Source organism: Vollenhovia emeryi, unplaced genomic scaffold (genome assembly GCF_000949405.1).
Source record: "Vollenhovia emeryi isolate VEMERY1.0 unplaced genomic scaffold, V.emery_V1.0 DF939140.1, whole genome shotgun sequence".
NCBI lineage: Eukaryota > Metazoa > Arthropoda > Insecta > Hymenoptera > Formicidae > Vollenhovia > Vollenhovia emeryi.
In genome coordinates, this window is record NW_011967226.1 from 584,248 (window position 1) to 598,740 (window position 14,493).

Below are 14,493 nucleotides of genomic sequence, written 5' to 3' on the forward strand. Positions count from 1 at the left end.
CGCACATGCATTTCTCTTTCAAATGAATTCAAGAGAATTATAAGGTCTATTCCATCTGCTGCGTTTTATCAACGGCGAAGATTACTTTTGCTTACATTTGTAATACAATGTAAGTCTTCGGAGTTTATCCGAACTTACATTTGTATATAATTGTCATCATTCGTTTCCCATTCAGCACGCGTGTCTAAAAGACGTCTTAAAGATGTCTTTTGCGTGTTGTATGGGTCCTGCCACTTGAAAATGTTCACATCCCAGTAAACTCCGAGTCCGAGCGAAAATAATATATTTATTAAAAGTTTATAAGAAGTTCGTTTAAATGTCGAGTCAATGTTTTTATTTGAGTTTAAAAACATTTATAAGAATTGTTTGTGAGATACAAATTTAAACATGGAGTTGTTTATGACATGTTCACGGTTACACGTGTCGAAATTTGATGATACATTGTGAAACGTTTCCATTATAGTCTTCTAAGTGTTTGTAAAATGTTGTTGTCAGTAAAGAATGAACCGGGTGTTTGCAACGTACTTCCAAACGGTGTAACCACCAATAAAACTCTTCATAAACAATTTAATGTAATCATCGATAAAACTCGTCAGAAAAAAATATAAACGTCATTTCTTACTTAAAATTTTCGCCAGGGGAGTATCAGTTACATTGCATTTATGAGTTGTTTATAAGATATTATTTCAAATGTAGTTATTGAGAATGAAAAATATGTGCACAGCTATAAGAGATTCAATTTCGCTGACAATTTGCTTTATCCACACCCCGTTGTTTCTTAAATATATAAATTTTTTGCTTTACAAAGGATTACATAAATTATAATAATTTTGGTTTAAATCTCTTTAGGCAAAAATCTACTAATATATTAACATAATTAAAATAATATATACAATACATGCACATATAACGTACATATAATACATAATTATTTTAATTAATCTTAGATATAATGAATTATAACAATATAAAATAAATTTTAGACATAAAATAACGAAATTTGACAAAAAAAGATGCTAACAGTACGCGGTGTTCCCAAACGGTCACCCATTTAAGTACTAACCGCGCCCAACGTTGCTTGACTTAAGTGATCAGACGAGAACTTGTAGGTTCAACGTGGTGTGACCGTTAACGAAAGTATATTTTTTGTAAAGAGATTGACATACTTCTCTATTAGTCTTCATACTAATTATTATATTTTTAAAATACTAGGAAATAAGGCCAATTTAGGAAATAAAACTTTATTTTTACTTTTTGCTTATTATTTCTACACAGTGTTGGTTTGCCGCGTGTTGCTTTCGCGACGTGTTGCTTTCGCAACGTATTGCTTTCGCATGTATTGTGCATGTATTGTATATATTATTTTTATTATGTTAATATATTAATAGATTTTTGCCTAAAGAGATTTAAACCAAAATTATTATAATTCATGTAATCCTTTGTAAAGCAGAAAATTTATATATTTAAGAAATAACGGGGCGTGGATAAAGCAAATTGTCAGCGAAATTGAATCTCTTATAGCTGTGCAATATATTTTTATTCCATTACAATATACATCTCAATAACTACGTTCACATTATTTATATACATTTAACAGAAATAGTACATACGTGGAAGGATTAAAAGATATAGCCGAAAATGTTGAATGTACATATATCATATAAAGATAGATGAGAGAGGGAGAGAGAGTGAGAGGGGGGAGACGTAAATGAAACTTCTATGAAGCGTAAATTAGAACATCGAAACGTAAAAGAGTCGTTTACTTTTCAAACGCTTCTTTCAAATGTAGCGTCCCAATTTGCGCTTCGTAGAAGTCTTGCTTACACTTCTATCATTCTCATCTTACACTCAACTTACGCTCCGACCTGTATTTTTCGCCAAGAAGAGACTGAATATGACTAAAAGCTGCAAATTCAATTGGTAAAAGTCTTCTATCTTTTGAAGAAGGGATCTCCGCTTAAAAGATTACGTTTTATGAAACGTAATCTGTACATCAATGTACATTGACATATGATATATCATAATACACACAGTTAATGCTCTAATCTATTAGTCATGCTAAAATGTGTTCTAAAATATCCATTAAATGTATACTAAATGCAGACTAAATGTACACTAAAATGTACTTTGAAATGAGGTGATTTGACTATTGACGTCTCTTACAAGTAATTATTTTCTTTCCTTCTATACATATATTTGAAGATTATTTATTATCAATATACTTCTTTATAGATAGATAAACAGGAAATGAATGAGGATAATCTTAATCCGTCCATGTTTAATAATTTTAGTTCTCACCTCAAACTAATTATATCTTATTTTATACTATATGTCTATATAATCGTTGATTTTTACGGCATTTCTACATAAGACAGCAAAGAGATTTCTGCGTCCGTCAGAGAATCTAATTCTCAAGCTTTACGCTGATCTTTTTAAGCATTTAATGGGCCTGCGATCTCTTCGTCATGTCGACGCGTTTGCTGATCTTCCCGAGGACGAGTCTCCTCGGCGTTGGGACTGTTGTCCTGGTCGTCGCTGTCCGAGGACGAGCTGTCCTGCGGCATCTCAATGCCATGAGTCAGCAGGCTCGTTATCCTTTCGACGTCGATGGTGTCGTCCTGCTCGTGGATCTTCTTCAGGGCGTTCGACACTATGCAAAGATCGCCCCGCAGCTCGCTGACCACCGCCGTGATCTTCTGGGCATCCGTCAACACCTCCACCGACTGGGTATACGGGTTGTAGCGTATCCCGAAGGGCCGTTGAATCTGATTGGCGAACGCGCTGGAGAACACAAGTGGCGATATAGCAACAACAGACGCAGACGGCGACGACGCTTCCTTAAATTCGAAGAGGAGACGCCGTTGCCTTCCGACGAAAATCGGTGAAGTGTAACGGTAGAAAAGAAGATGATAATTACCGCATTTTTTCCTTCGCCTCCTCTATGCTGTCCGTATAATAATACGCATTCTGAAATGCGGTGATGATGCATTCCTGCTTGCAAGTGATGTCCGGCTCGAATCTTATGGTCTTCTCGGGGGTGGTGACCGCGTGTCGCAACTCCGCCACCGATGACAGCAGACCGGCCCCGTAAACGCGTAGCATACCGTCTTGCTTGCACAGACCGAACTCCACCGTGAAGAAGTACAGCTGAAAGGGGAGAAGTCGAGCATGTGCGAAAGACAGAAGTGTTCGTCCCTTCGAAGACTTACGGTTGCCAGTTTGTCTATGTCTTCGTCCGACGCGCCGAGGGAAGCCAGACCGAGCTCCTGAGAGAACTGCGCGAAGCTCGCGTTCGCCAGCAGCGGCATGTGGCCCAGCAATTCGTGGCAGCAGTCTCTGCAAATTACGGGATATGTTGCAACCACTCTAAAATACGACAATGAGGAGAAGAACCGTTCAGCCAGGGGTCTATTTCGTCATCGATATCTGCTCCGCGGTTTACAACGCGGTTTATTGTTCGCGCTCTTGCGGAGAACGTGCTTACGGCTCCGGCGTGTAAAATGGATCGGAAGAGTGTCGAATGTACTGCGTGCAGTGGAACACTCGGAAAGCGAGGCCGGCAAGGAAGTCCCGCGGTGTCAGATATCCCGCGACCGGGCGAAGTTGAAATCCTGTCGTTCCTGTGGATACATCGGTTTAAATTAACGTGTTAGCACTGCTTTCGCGAAATGCCAGACTGACCACGACAGTCTTACTTACGCTTCAGGAAGACGTTTATATCCTGCAGCTGTGGTATATTGTCTTCTCTGAGGTAAAATTTAAATATGGGATATTATGCAAATTGACATTTCTTTTAGTGAAACAAAAATTTCTCTGTCATAGCTGAGCAGGATTTGCTAAAAAGATTCCGCATTAACTATAAATTTCTAAACTACAGCAAACGGTTTGCTGTCGCACTCGGAGAGATTAATACAATGGGCACAGCATAGCATAATATTAGCTATCACAACTAAATATTAGCTGTCCATATTTTACAACTTAAATTTACCACATGCAGTTTTTAGCTACTACGGCTACATTTTCCCCGCGTTTCATTTGTTTCTTTCGGAAATTATTTAAATTATCCCTGCACGTGCACATTCGCGTATCAATAATTGTCCAATTTGTTTAATAAAACCGTGGACGAATCTCAGTTAAATGTTCGTTAGATGTACCTGTATCCACAATACTTGACCAGCCTCGGCCAGTTTTCCAGATATTCTTTGCACGCGTATTTTTGATAAAGTTGATGCAGTTCGCGGAAAACGGTTCCCCTAAGACACAAAATTGCTATTTTATTATATTTTGGTCGATCCTTTTATATATTTGCATTGCGCGTTAAAAATGTATTTAAACCGTGCTATACTTCGATACGCATATTTTTTAGACGATGCTTATTAAGACATTGTTAAATGACGAATTGTGGATGTTTATTGAATTAATGAAATTTATGTTTGGCTGTTACCCAAGAGCTCTCGTTTTAATTAAGTTTGTTGAAGCGGCAATGTTTGCTTCATGCATCGTTGCATTTAAGTCGGAGAGATTGCATTAGCCGAGTCGCTCCTCGATCTCTTCCTACGCCGAGGATAAATCAAATTGACGCAATTAAGGGTGCATTCAGCGTGTGCCAATCTTATCTCGATTCCTCGCTCGATTCGTACTTTACAAAGAGACACATGGAACGAGGAAGAGAAAGAAAGAGGAGGGGAGAGAAAGAGGGGGGGGGGGAGGACAAATTGATTTCCTCGTTTCAAATCGGTTTCGAAAGATGAGAGCTCACATCGAGGACATCGAGCGAATGTATAACTTAAGTATCGAGAAACAGAAATGATTCTTCTATCCGTGCCAATTGCCTTCATGTACGCGGAAGCACGTTCGTACTTCTGACCGTAGCTTAATGAGAAAAAGTTGTATGTCGTGTCTCGAAAGAGAGCATCGATTGATTCGCGACTCGCGATATATCGTAAGTCACTCTTTAACATGATCGCGAGGCGTTTTCGTGAACATTTTTCCACTTAGTCTTCTCTACTTGGGAAAATATTACAGATTGGGCTTTGAGAATTGCGCACGGAGAGAATTTTTTCTTAAAATTTATCCCGAAACCGTACATTTCACTACGACACAGCACTCAAGTTTTGAGTGTTAACACTCCGTAGTTTTTCCGTAAGGGATGTGTCCGGAGTTTAGAAGATAGAATAGTTACCAGGCAAAACGAATTTTCCCTTTTACGAAGAATATTAAAAATTCTGCAATAATGTGTAAGAAAAAAGAACGTACCAGGTTTTGATCTCCTCCGGCGTATACTGCACCCTCGGTATCGGTTGACCACTAAAACATCACGTTGCTTGTGATTGGGGGGAAAGAAATGTCTCTCTCGGGCGGGTAAACCCTCTCGTTCTACTTACTATCTGTAATTGTAAGCAATATCGGCGAACTCCTCGCGGCGCTTACGATACACGGTGTCCTTGAAGCCCTACAATCGCCGAATAGTTTTGTTAAAGCACGCGGTCCAGCGCGAGAAGGAGCAATTGCGGTAGCATGCACGAAATCATGCGGTAAACGTACAGGATGGTCCGCGTCCAATTCTGATCCATACATGAGAACTTTCTGGGCCCGGTCTAGGTCCGATATCTTCCGTGGGAACCAGGGCATGTCTACCTCGCTAAAATCTTTAAATTGCGTGTTAGCGCGCTGCTTATAAGTTATTCCATTAACGGAAGTCTTGAGACAGAGGCAATAAAAGACGCGCCGCGGTAAACCTTGATACAAATTCTATCGGGCTTGCAATTTTAGCCCTCGCTAAAAGGATGGAAACACTTTACGGCGTAAGTAACGATAACAAACTGAGGGGCGCACCTGAAGAAATGCGATATCTTTCGATTCCTCCTCCGCGAACGGATAGATCGTATGACGAAATACTTTATTTCAGAAAGTTTAAAATAAACGAGGGTTTAAAACGAAAAATTTTCAGCGAGTCGTAAACATAAGTGAATACGACAATGAAACTTATTTAACAAATTATTAAATTATTATTATTAAATTGTTAAGTATTTCATATGAAATTCAGCGAATGAATAAATTATATATTATCATATAATTGCAAAATATTACTTGTTTAGTTAAAATGGAAAACTGTGCACTGTAAAAAAAGTATGTAAAATTACATATATAATAAGTGTAGCGATTACGCTATTAATGACGAAAATATATATATTTATGCACTTTTATAAACATTTTTTTACTCTTTGTTGTGTAAATACTTGTTTATACACGATGCAAAATTACACAAATTGTAAAATTTAATGAAAAGCAAGCAATTTACTTATTATAGGTATAAGGTAACAATTTTACTCGCATATATAAATACACACCTTTAATAGATGGTCCCAACATTACCCACTATAATAATTGTAATTTTACATGTAATTTTTTTTACAGCGTGGCTCTTAATTTGTGAATTAAAACGTGAATGAATTCAGAGCTAATGAATTCTTAATTCCGAGAGCGTACTTCCAACTGAAGCCGCAGTTTATCCGTATCGGAATTTAATTACGTCAAGTAACAATTACAACGGCGGCGCGCGGATATCGGAGTTGCATTTAACCCTGTTTCGTGTCGATGAAAAATTTATTCTATTGATATTCGTTACCGTGCACGTGGGGGACTCACCGAAGCTTGTCGCGGTCGAAAGGGACGGCGCGCGCGGTATACTTCCGATCTGCTCGTAATGGGCGAGATTGATAGCCGCTACTTCGCGGCTCAGCATCTTCATCAATTGCTCCATCCTCTTCGGGTCGCACTCGACGTCTACGAGGATATCGTACTCGGAGACGCGGCGCTGTGACTTCCTCGATTCGATGTGCACAACGTTTATACCTAAATCCTTCGCGCGATGAAGAAAAGATAGGTTTTCTCAGTAACCTTTCGAAATGTGCTCGCAGCTGTGAATGGCACTCTCTAAAAGTCAATCAGTGGATTATCACTGAAAATAGCGAATAGTCACTGCAGCTATGAGCGTACTGAAAATCGCAGTGGTACACCTGTGACTGTAAATCAGTAACAATTCACTGTTTTCAGTGATAATTCACTGAGTGATTTTTAGAGAGTATCGTACGCGGTATTTATCACTTGGAACTTCGAAGGCGACTCTTTCTTGACACACCGATTGTCGCAAATTTATAATCTATCTCATATTAATGGAGGGCTTAGGAAGATTTGTCTTGTTAGTAACAACGTTCACCAGAAAGACGGTCATTCTTGTTCGCATATGCGAGCAAAAAATGTTATTTAGAAAACTTTACACAGGACCGCATATTTTCTAGACATATTTCCGATCGTTCATTCGGTCAGATTTATTAAATAACTTGTGAACAATTTAAAGAGGGTGTAACATAGTTTTAACGTAGACACATTGTAAACGAACCTGAAACACTTGAAGTGCTCGTGCCAAGCCACCGACTTGATTCTTCAAGGAAAATATCACAGAATTCTTGTTGTCACTAGTCGGATTATTCTCACTCTCGGGGATCTGAATGAACGAGAGACCGTGTCTATTTAACAAGCAAGCTGCTCGTCTCTACTTTTATGTTTACTCGCGTAAATTCAATTTTACACTTTTACGAAATTCACTTTTAAGTCCAATTAAATTAATTATTCCAAGAGAATTAAGAAACATCGACGATTTGAAGGTAGAAGTTGTTCGAGATAAATACGTGCAAAATACTTTCAAATACGTGCACGCGCAGTGATCGGGCGAAACGACGGTTGTTCCGAAAACAGCAATGATTTCTGTTTTGCTGATATGGGCCTTCGTGCGAAGTCATCGCAAGTCATTCTGGATGATGATGACTACACGAAGCCCATGCCAGCAAAATCAGAAATCGAATCTGAAAATAATAATGATTTCAGGAAGCAATCGAATTCTAGCGCGGGTTTTATGTATCAATGCACGTCATCTCGAACAGAAGTGCATTAAATTTGAAGCTTGTATTTATGACAAATAATTATAATCCCAAGCGAATTAAAGCTTCTTCGAGATTAATTAAACATTCACTTTTACATATACAATGTGCTCCAAAAATAAGAGAACACTAAACACTTAAATAACATGTATTCTAAGATTAATTGCTAAAAGAGATCATTTTTATTCCCGCGCGACTTATCGTAATGTTTATGATTTTCCCTAAAATCACCGAGTCGTCAAATCTAATTTTTCCCGATGAAATATGCGGCAACGTACGTCGCGCGATTTGTGTAGCGGACTTCCTTCCTTGACGGCCCAGCTCTCGCCTCTCCTGTACAGCCACACCCCGAGAAGACTCTTGCCCGACCCACTCATTTTGCGACAAACGATTTTGCGAAACGGCGAGATTTTTTTGTCGGTATTTCCGTTTATCGCAACGAGATTTATCTTTTAATACGTCGCGCCGCGCGAGAGACGACTTTGCGACTGATTGACGGTTCGCCGTCTTTAAGGAGACGAGCAACAGTGTGCCGGTACCATCCTTAAGGTCCTCTTAAGACCTCGGTCTCCCCGTCTGCGCTCGTCCTTCTCAATGACGATCCCGCCGTGGTTGGGCGGCGCACAGCGGCACCAGCGATTCCCATTGGTCGGATAAAATTTCTCATGGGGTTGAAGACAAGTGTTGGCTCACCCCCGTTTAGCGGCAAGTGGTGCCGGTCCTCGAATGTATTTCTCGTGAGTGACGTCACTGGAGCCCACGGGGTGGATGATGCGAGCACCGGTAACGAGGGGCGCGCGCAAGAATTGCAAAGTTTCCAATAAATGAGGTGCGACATTGCGACGCTTTTATTCTTGCAATGAATTTCTATCCGAGGAACAAGGGAGAGATTCTTCCTCTTCGTTTTCTTAAAGAGATAGGATGAGATATTTATTGACTGGCGCGGAAGAAAGATTTTACACTGAAAGATAAAATTATTAACTTTACTAATTACTAATTATACATATTTATATGATGTATAATAATTATTTACAGGACTTTATCTGTTTTATTTATAATAAATAACGTCGTTGCTATTGATAATATAATTCCAGTTACATATTGTCACGCAGAATTGTAAAACGTTGAATTTATATATCTAATTGTAAATTATTCTTTTATTTGTAATTTTCTTTGTACACTTTGTACACTTAATTGCGCTTACACGGAGAGAATGTTCTTTTAAAATTTATTCTGAAAATCGTGTAGTCGTGGGACAACATGGCATTTTGAAGAACGTTGTGAGAATTTTTTGAAAGTTTACCATACATTTCACTAGTAAAATTTCAAAAACTCATAAAATTCTTTGAAATACTGTGTTGTCCCACGATTACAATATTTTCAGGATAAATTTTAACAGAAAATTCTCTCTGTGTACATTTTTCCTAAAAATTATGCTCTGCATGTTTCAAAGAAACTTAAGAGTATGTTATAAATATTAGCTCGCAATAGTGAAAATACAATAATATATAGAAATTTTCTTCGTAATTTTAACAAGATATAGTATTTAATGGAAATAATCACGGAATAATGTATTGATAACGTTTTTATCTTTAAAAGATAAAACGCTTGAGGTCTCGTGTGCAAAATTGCACATGTCGCGATTAAAAAAAAAAAGTCGCGATATCAAAACGTCAAAGCGAAGAAGCGGTCAGTTGAAGGAGCGACTTCCTACCGGAGGAGGAAGCTTCTTCGACGAGGCGGCGATTTCTCGTTCTCCGGATTCTGCTCCGAAACAAAGAGACTGTTTAATAAAAGCTCGAACACCCGAGGGGTATTCCCACTTCTGAGGAAAGTAGATGCAGCACATTACGCGTCGTCTATTACTTACCACTATCAGCTGCCGCAACGCAGTTTCACCCTCGGTAAATTATACCGAGTGTTTCACCGGCATTTCAGCGAGATTGAGAGTATCGTTCGTGGACTAGAATACACTGCCCTATCGAGACGCGTTCGCGGGCATCTTCCGAGGTGGTATCTCTCGCGCTCTCAACACTGATAACTGTCTATTATTCAATCAATTTCATTCACTATCGATTTCGTTAGCCCCATTGCCGAATGCGCCGTGAAATTTTTTGATCCCGGTGTCGACTCCATAAAGCCACGCGCTAGTACTCTGGGAAAAAAAAGACAGTTGTAACCCATTTTGGGGCCCACCATTGGTAATCGAATTATTTGGATTGTTCGTAACTCTACTCTGGGAAAAATGTTGACCGTTTTTTGATGTAGTTAAGTAACTTAACATTTCGGTTATTGCCACTTAAGTGAAAATTATCTTTGCGTTACTGAACATCGACAGAACTAATTGAGAGAATTGATTAGTATTACTTTAATATCTTGGATATAGATAGAACAGCTAATTGTGATTTTTAGTTACGCGGGATAAAATTCGTAAAAGATTAGAGTTACGAACAATCTAAATAATTCGATTACTAATTGTGGGCCCCAAAATGGGTTGTAACTGACTTCTTTTTCCCAAAGTATCGAGGAGAGCCTCGGTCCTCGTAAAACTGCGAGGAGGATCAGTCCGCGCGTATAACGCAATCTTACGTCACCCGCATCGCTGGATTCACCCTTTCGTCTGCCGGTGACACGAGACACGATCCTTTACCGAGGAGGTCGAAGGAGCATGGCGCGGTTATCAGCGACGACAACGAGAGATCGACTATAGGATCAAACGGGGAAGTTTTAATGGAAGATGCTGGGTAGCACGAATTTAGCTTCTGTCATCTATCCCGCTGCAAAGGCCACTAGGTCAGACGCAGTCGATACCGTCCATTTCTTTGCCACGTATTGTCTGAATTTTTCCTCGGGATTACATCGACGACACTACTCCTCGTCTCTGCGTAATAAAAACACATTTAATGCTGCAATTTCAAACTATATTTACATCCCTGGCACATCGATCTCTCTCCTTTCTAATATTTATAATCGAACAGTCGTATTACATATCGCAAATAGAGAGATGTTATTTATTAAAAAGACATACTGTTACATTCGCGTCGAGATCATTATTTTATCAATTCTACTCTTTCGCGTACGATCACATTTTACGTTCTTCTGCTATTTTATTATATCTCTTATGTTATATATTGATCTCACACACTTTCATGCTAAAACTTTCTCTATTGTTTTGCGCGTTTTTTGAACGCGATTCTTTAACGCAGATTTTCTGAACAACGCGGTTTCTCGAAAAATCGTTGCAATCTCTCGCGTATACGTACAGCCCATACAGCACGCATGTCTAAAAGACGTCTTAAAGGTGTCTTTTAGACGTACGTGTTGTTAGGGCAGATTTTTTTATTCCTAATAATAAATTGGTGACAGTTTTTCAATACATATTTCTCCATGTTATTATGTTAAGGAAGCAAGTAATATCCTAAACAGATATTTTTTATTATCGTTCTAGCTCCAATGTTTTATATTTCAGTGCAGTATCACGCAGCAGCGATTAAGTGACGATGTGATGATAAAACAAAATCTCGTTTGGTTAATTACATACATGTACCTTTTCATTTACAGCTTCCATATGTTGCCAGCAGACACTGAAGAAGTAAAACATGATGCGTTTCTCAATACGTCTTATAAGGTTTTCTCGTGACCTAAATACAAGCACTTTTTACACGGTAGATACAAAATGTAATACAGAGTGCGAAAAGTCATGAAAGAAGAATTTTTCTAAAACACCAACACTTTCGACGCGGTTTTAAGAGCGACGCGATTTTTTCTAAAAAAATAATTTGTTCTTACGCGAAACGTATCCTATCGCGCAGAAAGAGAGTCGGGTGCATTATATTTTTATTCTGCAATCTGAAGGTTTTCAATGCGCTTACTATTCTTAGCTACGTTTTATTGCGTTTTGGTGTTACACATCCGCCTTTCGACGTCGATAGACGTTCGTAGCCTGTTGCTTCACTCTCGCGTTCTTCCTGAAAGCTTGCTAAGTGGTCTTGAGAAAATCGGCTGAAATTTTTTAATCGATCGAAACGACTAAGAGCGGAGAAAGTCTCCTCGCGACGGAGAGAACAATGACTATTCATCGAGCAGCAAACAGGAAGATCCTCTCCGAGCGGTCTCTCAGCACGGATGAGACTGGTGATCGGTGATTCTAGAAATCGAGGGTGAATATGAGAAAAATAGTTGTAAGAGATTCTCGAAAATGAAAGATGTTCTCCGTGCAGCTGGCGGAGTCGCGAGGAGACATCCGTGAAATATAATCGTGGCGTAATTTGATCCTGGCGTCACGCCAATAGGAATTTATCGCTATCGAAATACTGTTACAATGACTGTTAAAATGACCCACAGAATATTATTGTGCTCTATGTCTGAAAGTAAAAAGCTGTTGTACTTGTTTAATTTTATGTTTGCAAATTAAGAAATGAACTGTCATATCTCTTTAATTATCTCAACCGAGTCACATTTAATTCTAATTGCGTTTGACAGCTTCGTTCACTTCGCAATTCCAAAGAATTCTAGAACGGGATTAAGAATCGACTGACTGAGTTGCGTATTGATTCAAGTCTCGAGAGAAGCGATTTTAATGCATAAAAAAAACCGGGTACATATACGATATTCGATTTACAATACTGTTACATGCGCCATTTGACGAAGTGGCGCAAGCCACAAACTTTTCGATGACTCATCAGGACGTAGGCGAATCTTTACAGCACGAGTGTACGAGCGCGAAACATCAATTGCAAGATGGCTGTGAAATATTTAGCCGCTTCTCTGGAATTTTATAGAGTGGCTCCGCTGCGAATTCCGAGCCACTCCGGGAGATACGAGTGTAAACTCCCGAGAGTTTATATGCCCCGCTGATAAATATTTCATTGCGCAGCGTATATCGACCGGCGGCGCGCTAGATCCACGAATGTTCGGACAGAGACCTGTCCTGAACCACATTTTCCCGGAGCGCATACATGTGGTTTACATAGTACACTCCATAATTTCAATTATACAACGCCTTTTGTGAACGTTTGAAAAAAATTAGGCGGCAACAGAATCACTTTATCGCATGAAACTCGGATCATTTCGTAATAAAAGAGTAGCTGTCGATTAAATTCGTATCGTAAACAATTATCTTAATTTGAACGCAACTGGAGGGCGATTAAGTTTCGAGTGTAAGACCGATAGAAAATTAAGACTCGCATTTAGCGACCACTGGAGTCTAACTTTTATTTGTCTAATGTGCAAATCACGCCCGCTGTTATTGGCTGCATTTAGCAGTGTAAATGCACGACGGGAATACGCAGCCAAACGTTCACCCTCCGACGCGTTCTCTCTCTCCGTCTTCCTCCTCCTTTCTCTCACAGGCCGAGCACCAACCCCCGTTCACCCTCGCGAACGAGCAGGCGCGCGACGTTCGCCACGCAGGAATCAATAGGGGTTGCGTCGGGTTCGCGCGGCGTCGAAGCGACGTCGGCGACGACGTAAGCGACATCTCATCCCGTTTCCTGGGGGTTGTGACGAGCAGCTCTCCTCCAGGCCGTGACGGCCGCCCTCGGGACCGACCCCTGCCCCGATAGACCTCGCTCATCCTTCCGAACGTCGTGGCGATGGCCGACAGCGAGTTCGAGGAGTTTCGGCACTACTTCGAGAGGCTGCCTCAACACCTCAAGACACCGCTCTCCAACTACACGTGAGTGCCTTTCGCGGGCGGACTCGCCTTCGGAACAGATGATACGGCACGCGATACAATAAGGACGGCGACGGTGACACACATAGGTCGCGGCGAGAGAAACGGCGGTCGGGGATCGAAGGGCGGAGATAACTGAGACGGGAAACCGGAGGCGCGAAGCGCGGGATTCGGTCCAGGGATATATTCAGAGGCTGAACAAAAAAACAATGTATCGTCGGTCATCGTTGTCAAGCAGACTTGGCGAAACGTGCGGATTGCAATAATGCAGGCTGTAGGTAGCGGTCCACGCTGATGGGATCGGAAGTCGGTGAACGGGGCTCGTGTGTGAGAAATATCTGTACGCGACACGTTATTCCAAATAATTTTGCGAAACCGAGATTGAATTATCCGACGCTTCACTAAGTGGAGCTTGCCGTCATCTATTGTATTGACATACATAATAATTGCAAAGGATGCGCGCTGAATTCTTCAAATGTTATTTGTTTTATACGCGACGTGGTTTAATATTGTACACAGACAACCAGTGATTTTCGGAATTATACGATTATACCTCTGACATTATTAATTTCTATTAAGGTATATTCACCGAGACCTTATTACCTCATTTAAGGGATTTTCAGTTTCCTTTAAAATGTGCAAATGTAATTTATTTATGCTCTACATTTTGATGAGTATTAACACGGCACCTCCAACCGGAATGGATAGTTCGAAAAGTAGGGGCGCTGTCTGAAGATGAATCATCATCTTAATAGAAATTTCTCACGCTGCTGAGCAATTCAACGCGACGATTTCATGGTACAGTTATTTTTGCACCATCGCAAATTTCTAGTCTACAATTAGCAGTCCAGCGATTTCTTAGATAACATAGTATCAGGG

General features: G+C 40.2%; 2 protein-coding genes across 4 annotated transcripts in view; one reads left to right on the forward strand and one right to left on the reverse strand.

Annotated features, from left to right (window-relative positions):
* Window positions 1-1,520: 1,520 nt before the first annotated feature.
* On the reverse strand, window positions 1,521-8,579 carry LOC105567116 (tryptophan 5-hydroxylase 1). Its single transcript, XM_012021689.1, has 12 exons — window positions 8,219-8,579; window positions 7,403-7,507; window positions 6,649-6,862; window positions 5,545-5,648; window positions 5,385-5,452; window positions 5,257-5,307; window positions 4,155-4,253; window positions 3,700-3,746; window positions 3,485-3,620; window positions 3,210-3,336; window positions 2,918-3,147; window positions 1,521-2,781 (listed from the first exon to the last, which is right to left on the reverse strand). Exons 1-12 carry the CDS (start codon window positions 8,315-8,317, stop codon window positions 2,433-2,435), a joined length of 1,629 nt encoding a protein of 542 aa, XP_011877079.1. The 5' UTR covers window positions 8,318-8,579; the 3' UTR covers window positions 1,521-2,432.
* A 4,763-nt stretch (window positions 8,580-13,342) lies between these two features.
* The window catches only part of LOC105567117 (JNK-interacting protein 1), a 10,154-nt gene continuing 9,003 nt past the window's right edge, over window positions 13,343-14,493 (forward strand). For all 3 annotated transcript variants that reach the window (XM_012021690.1, XM_012021691.1, XM_012021692.1), the window contains exon 1: window positions 13,343-13,617. In XM_012021690.1, the coding sequence (XP_011877080.1) occupies window positions 13,535-13,617 (83 nt within the window). In that variant the 5' untranslated portion in view covers window positions 13,343-13,534. The remainder of the gene's footprint in view (window positions 13,618-14,493) is intronic.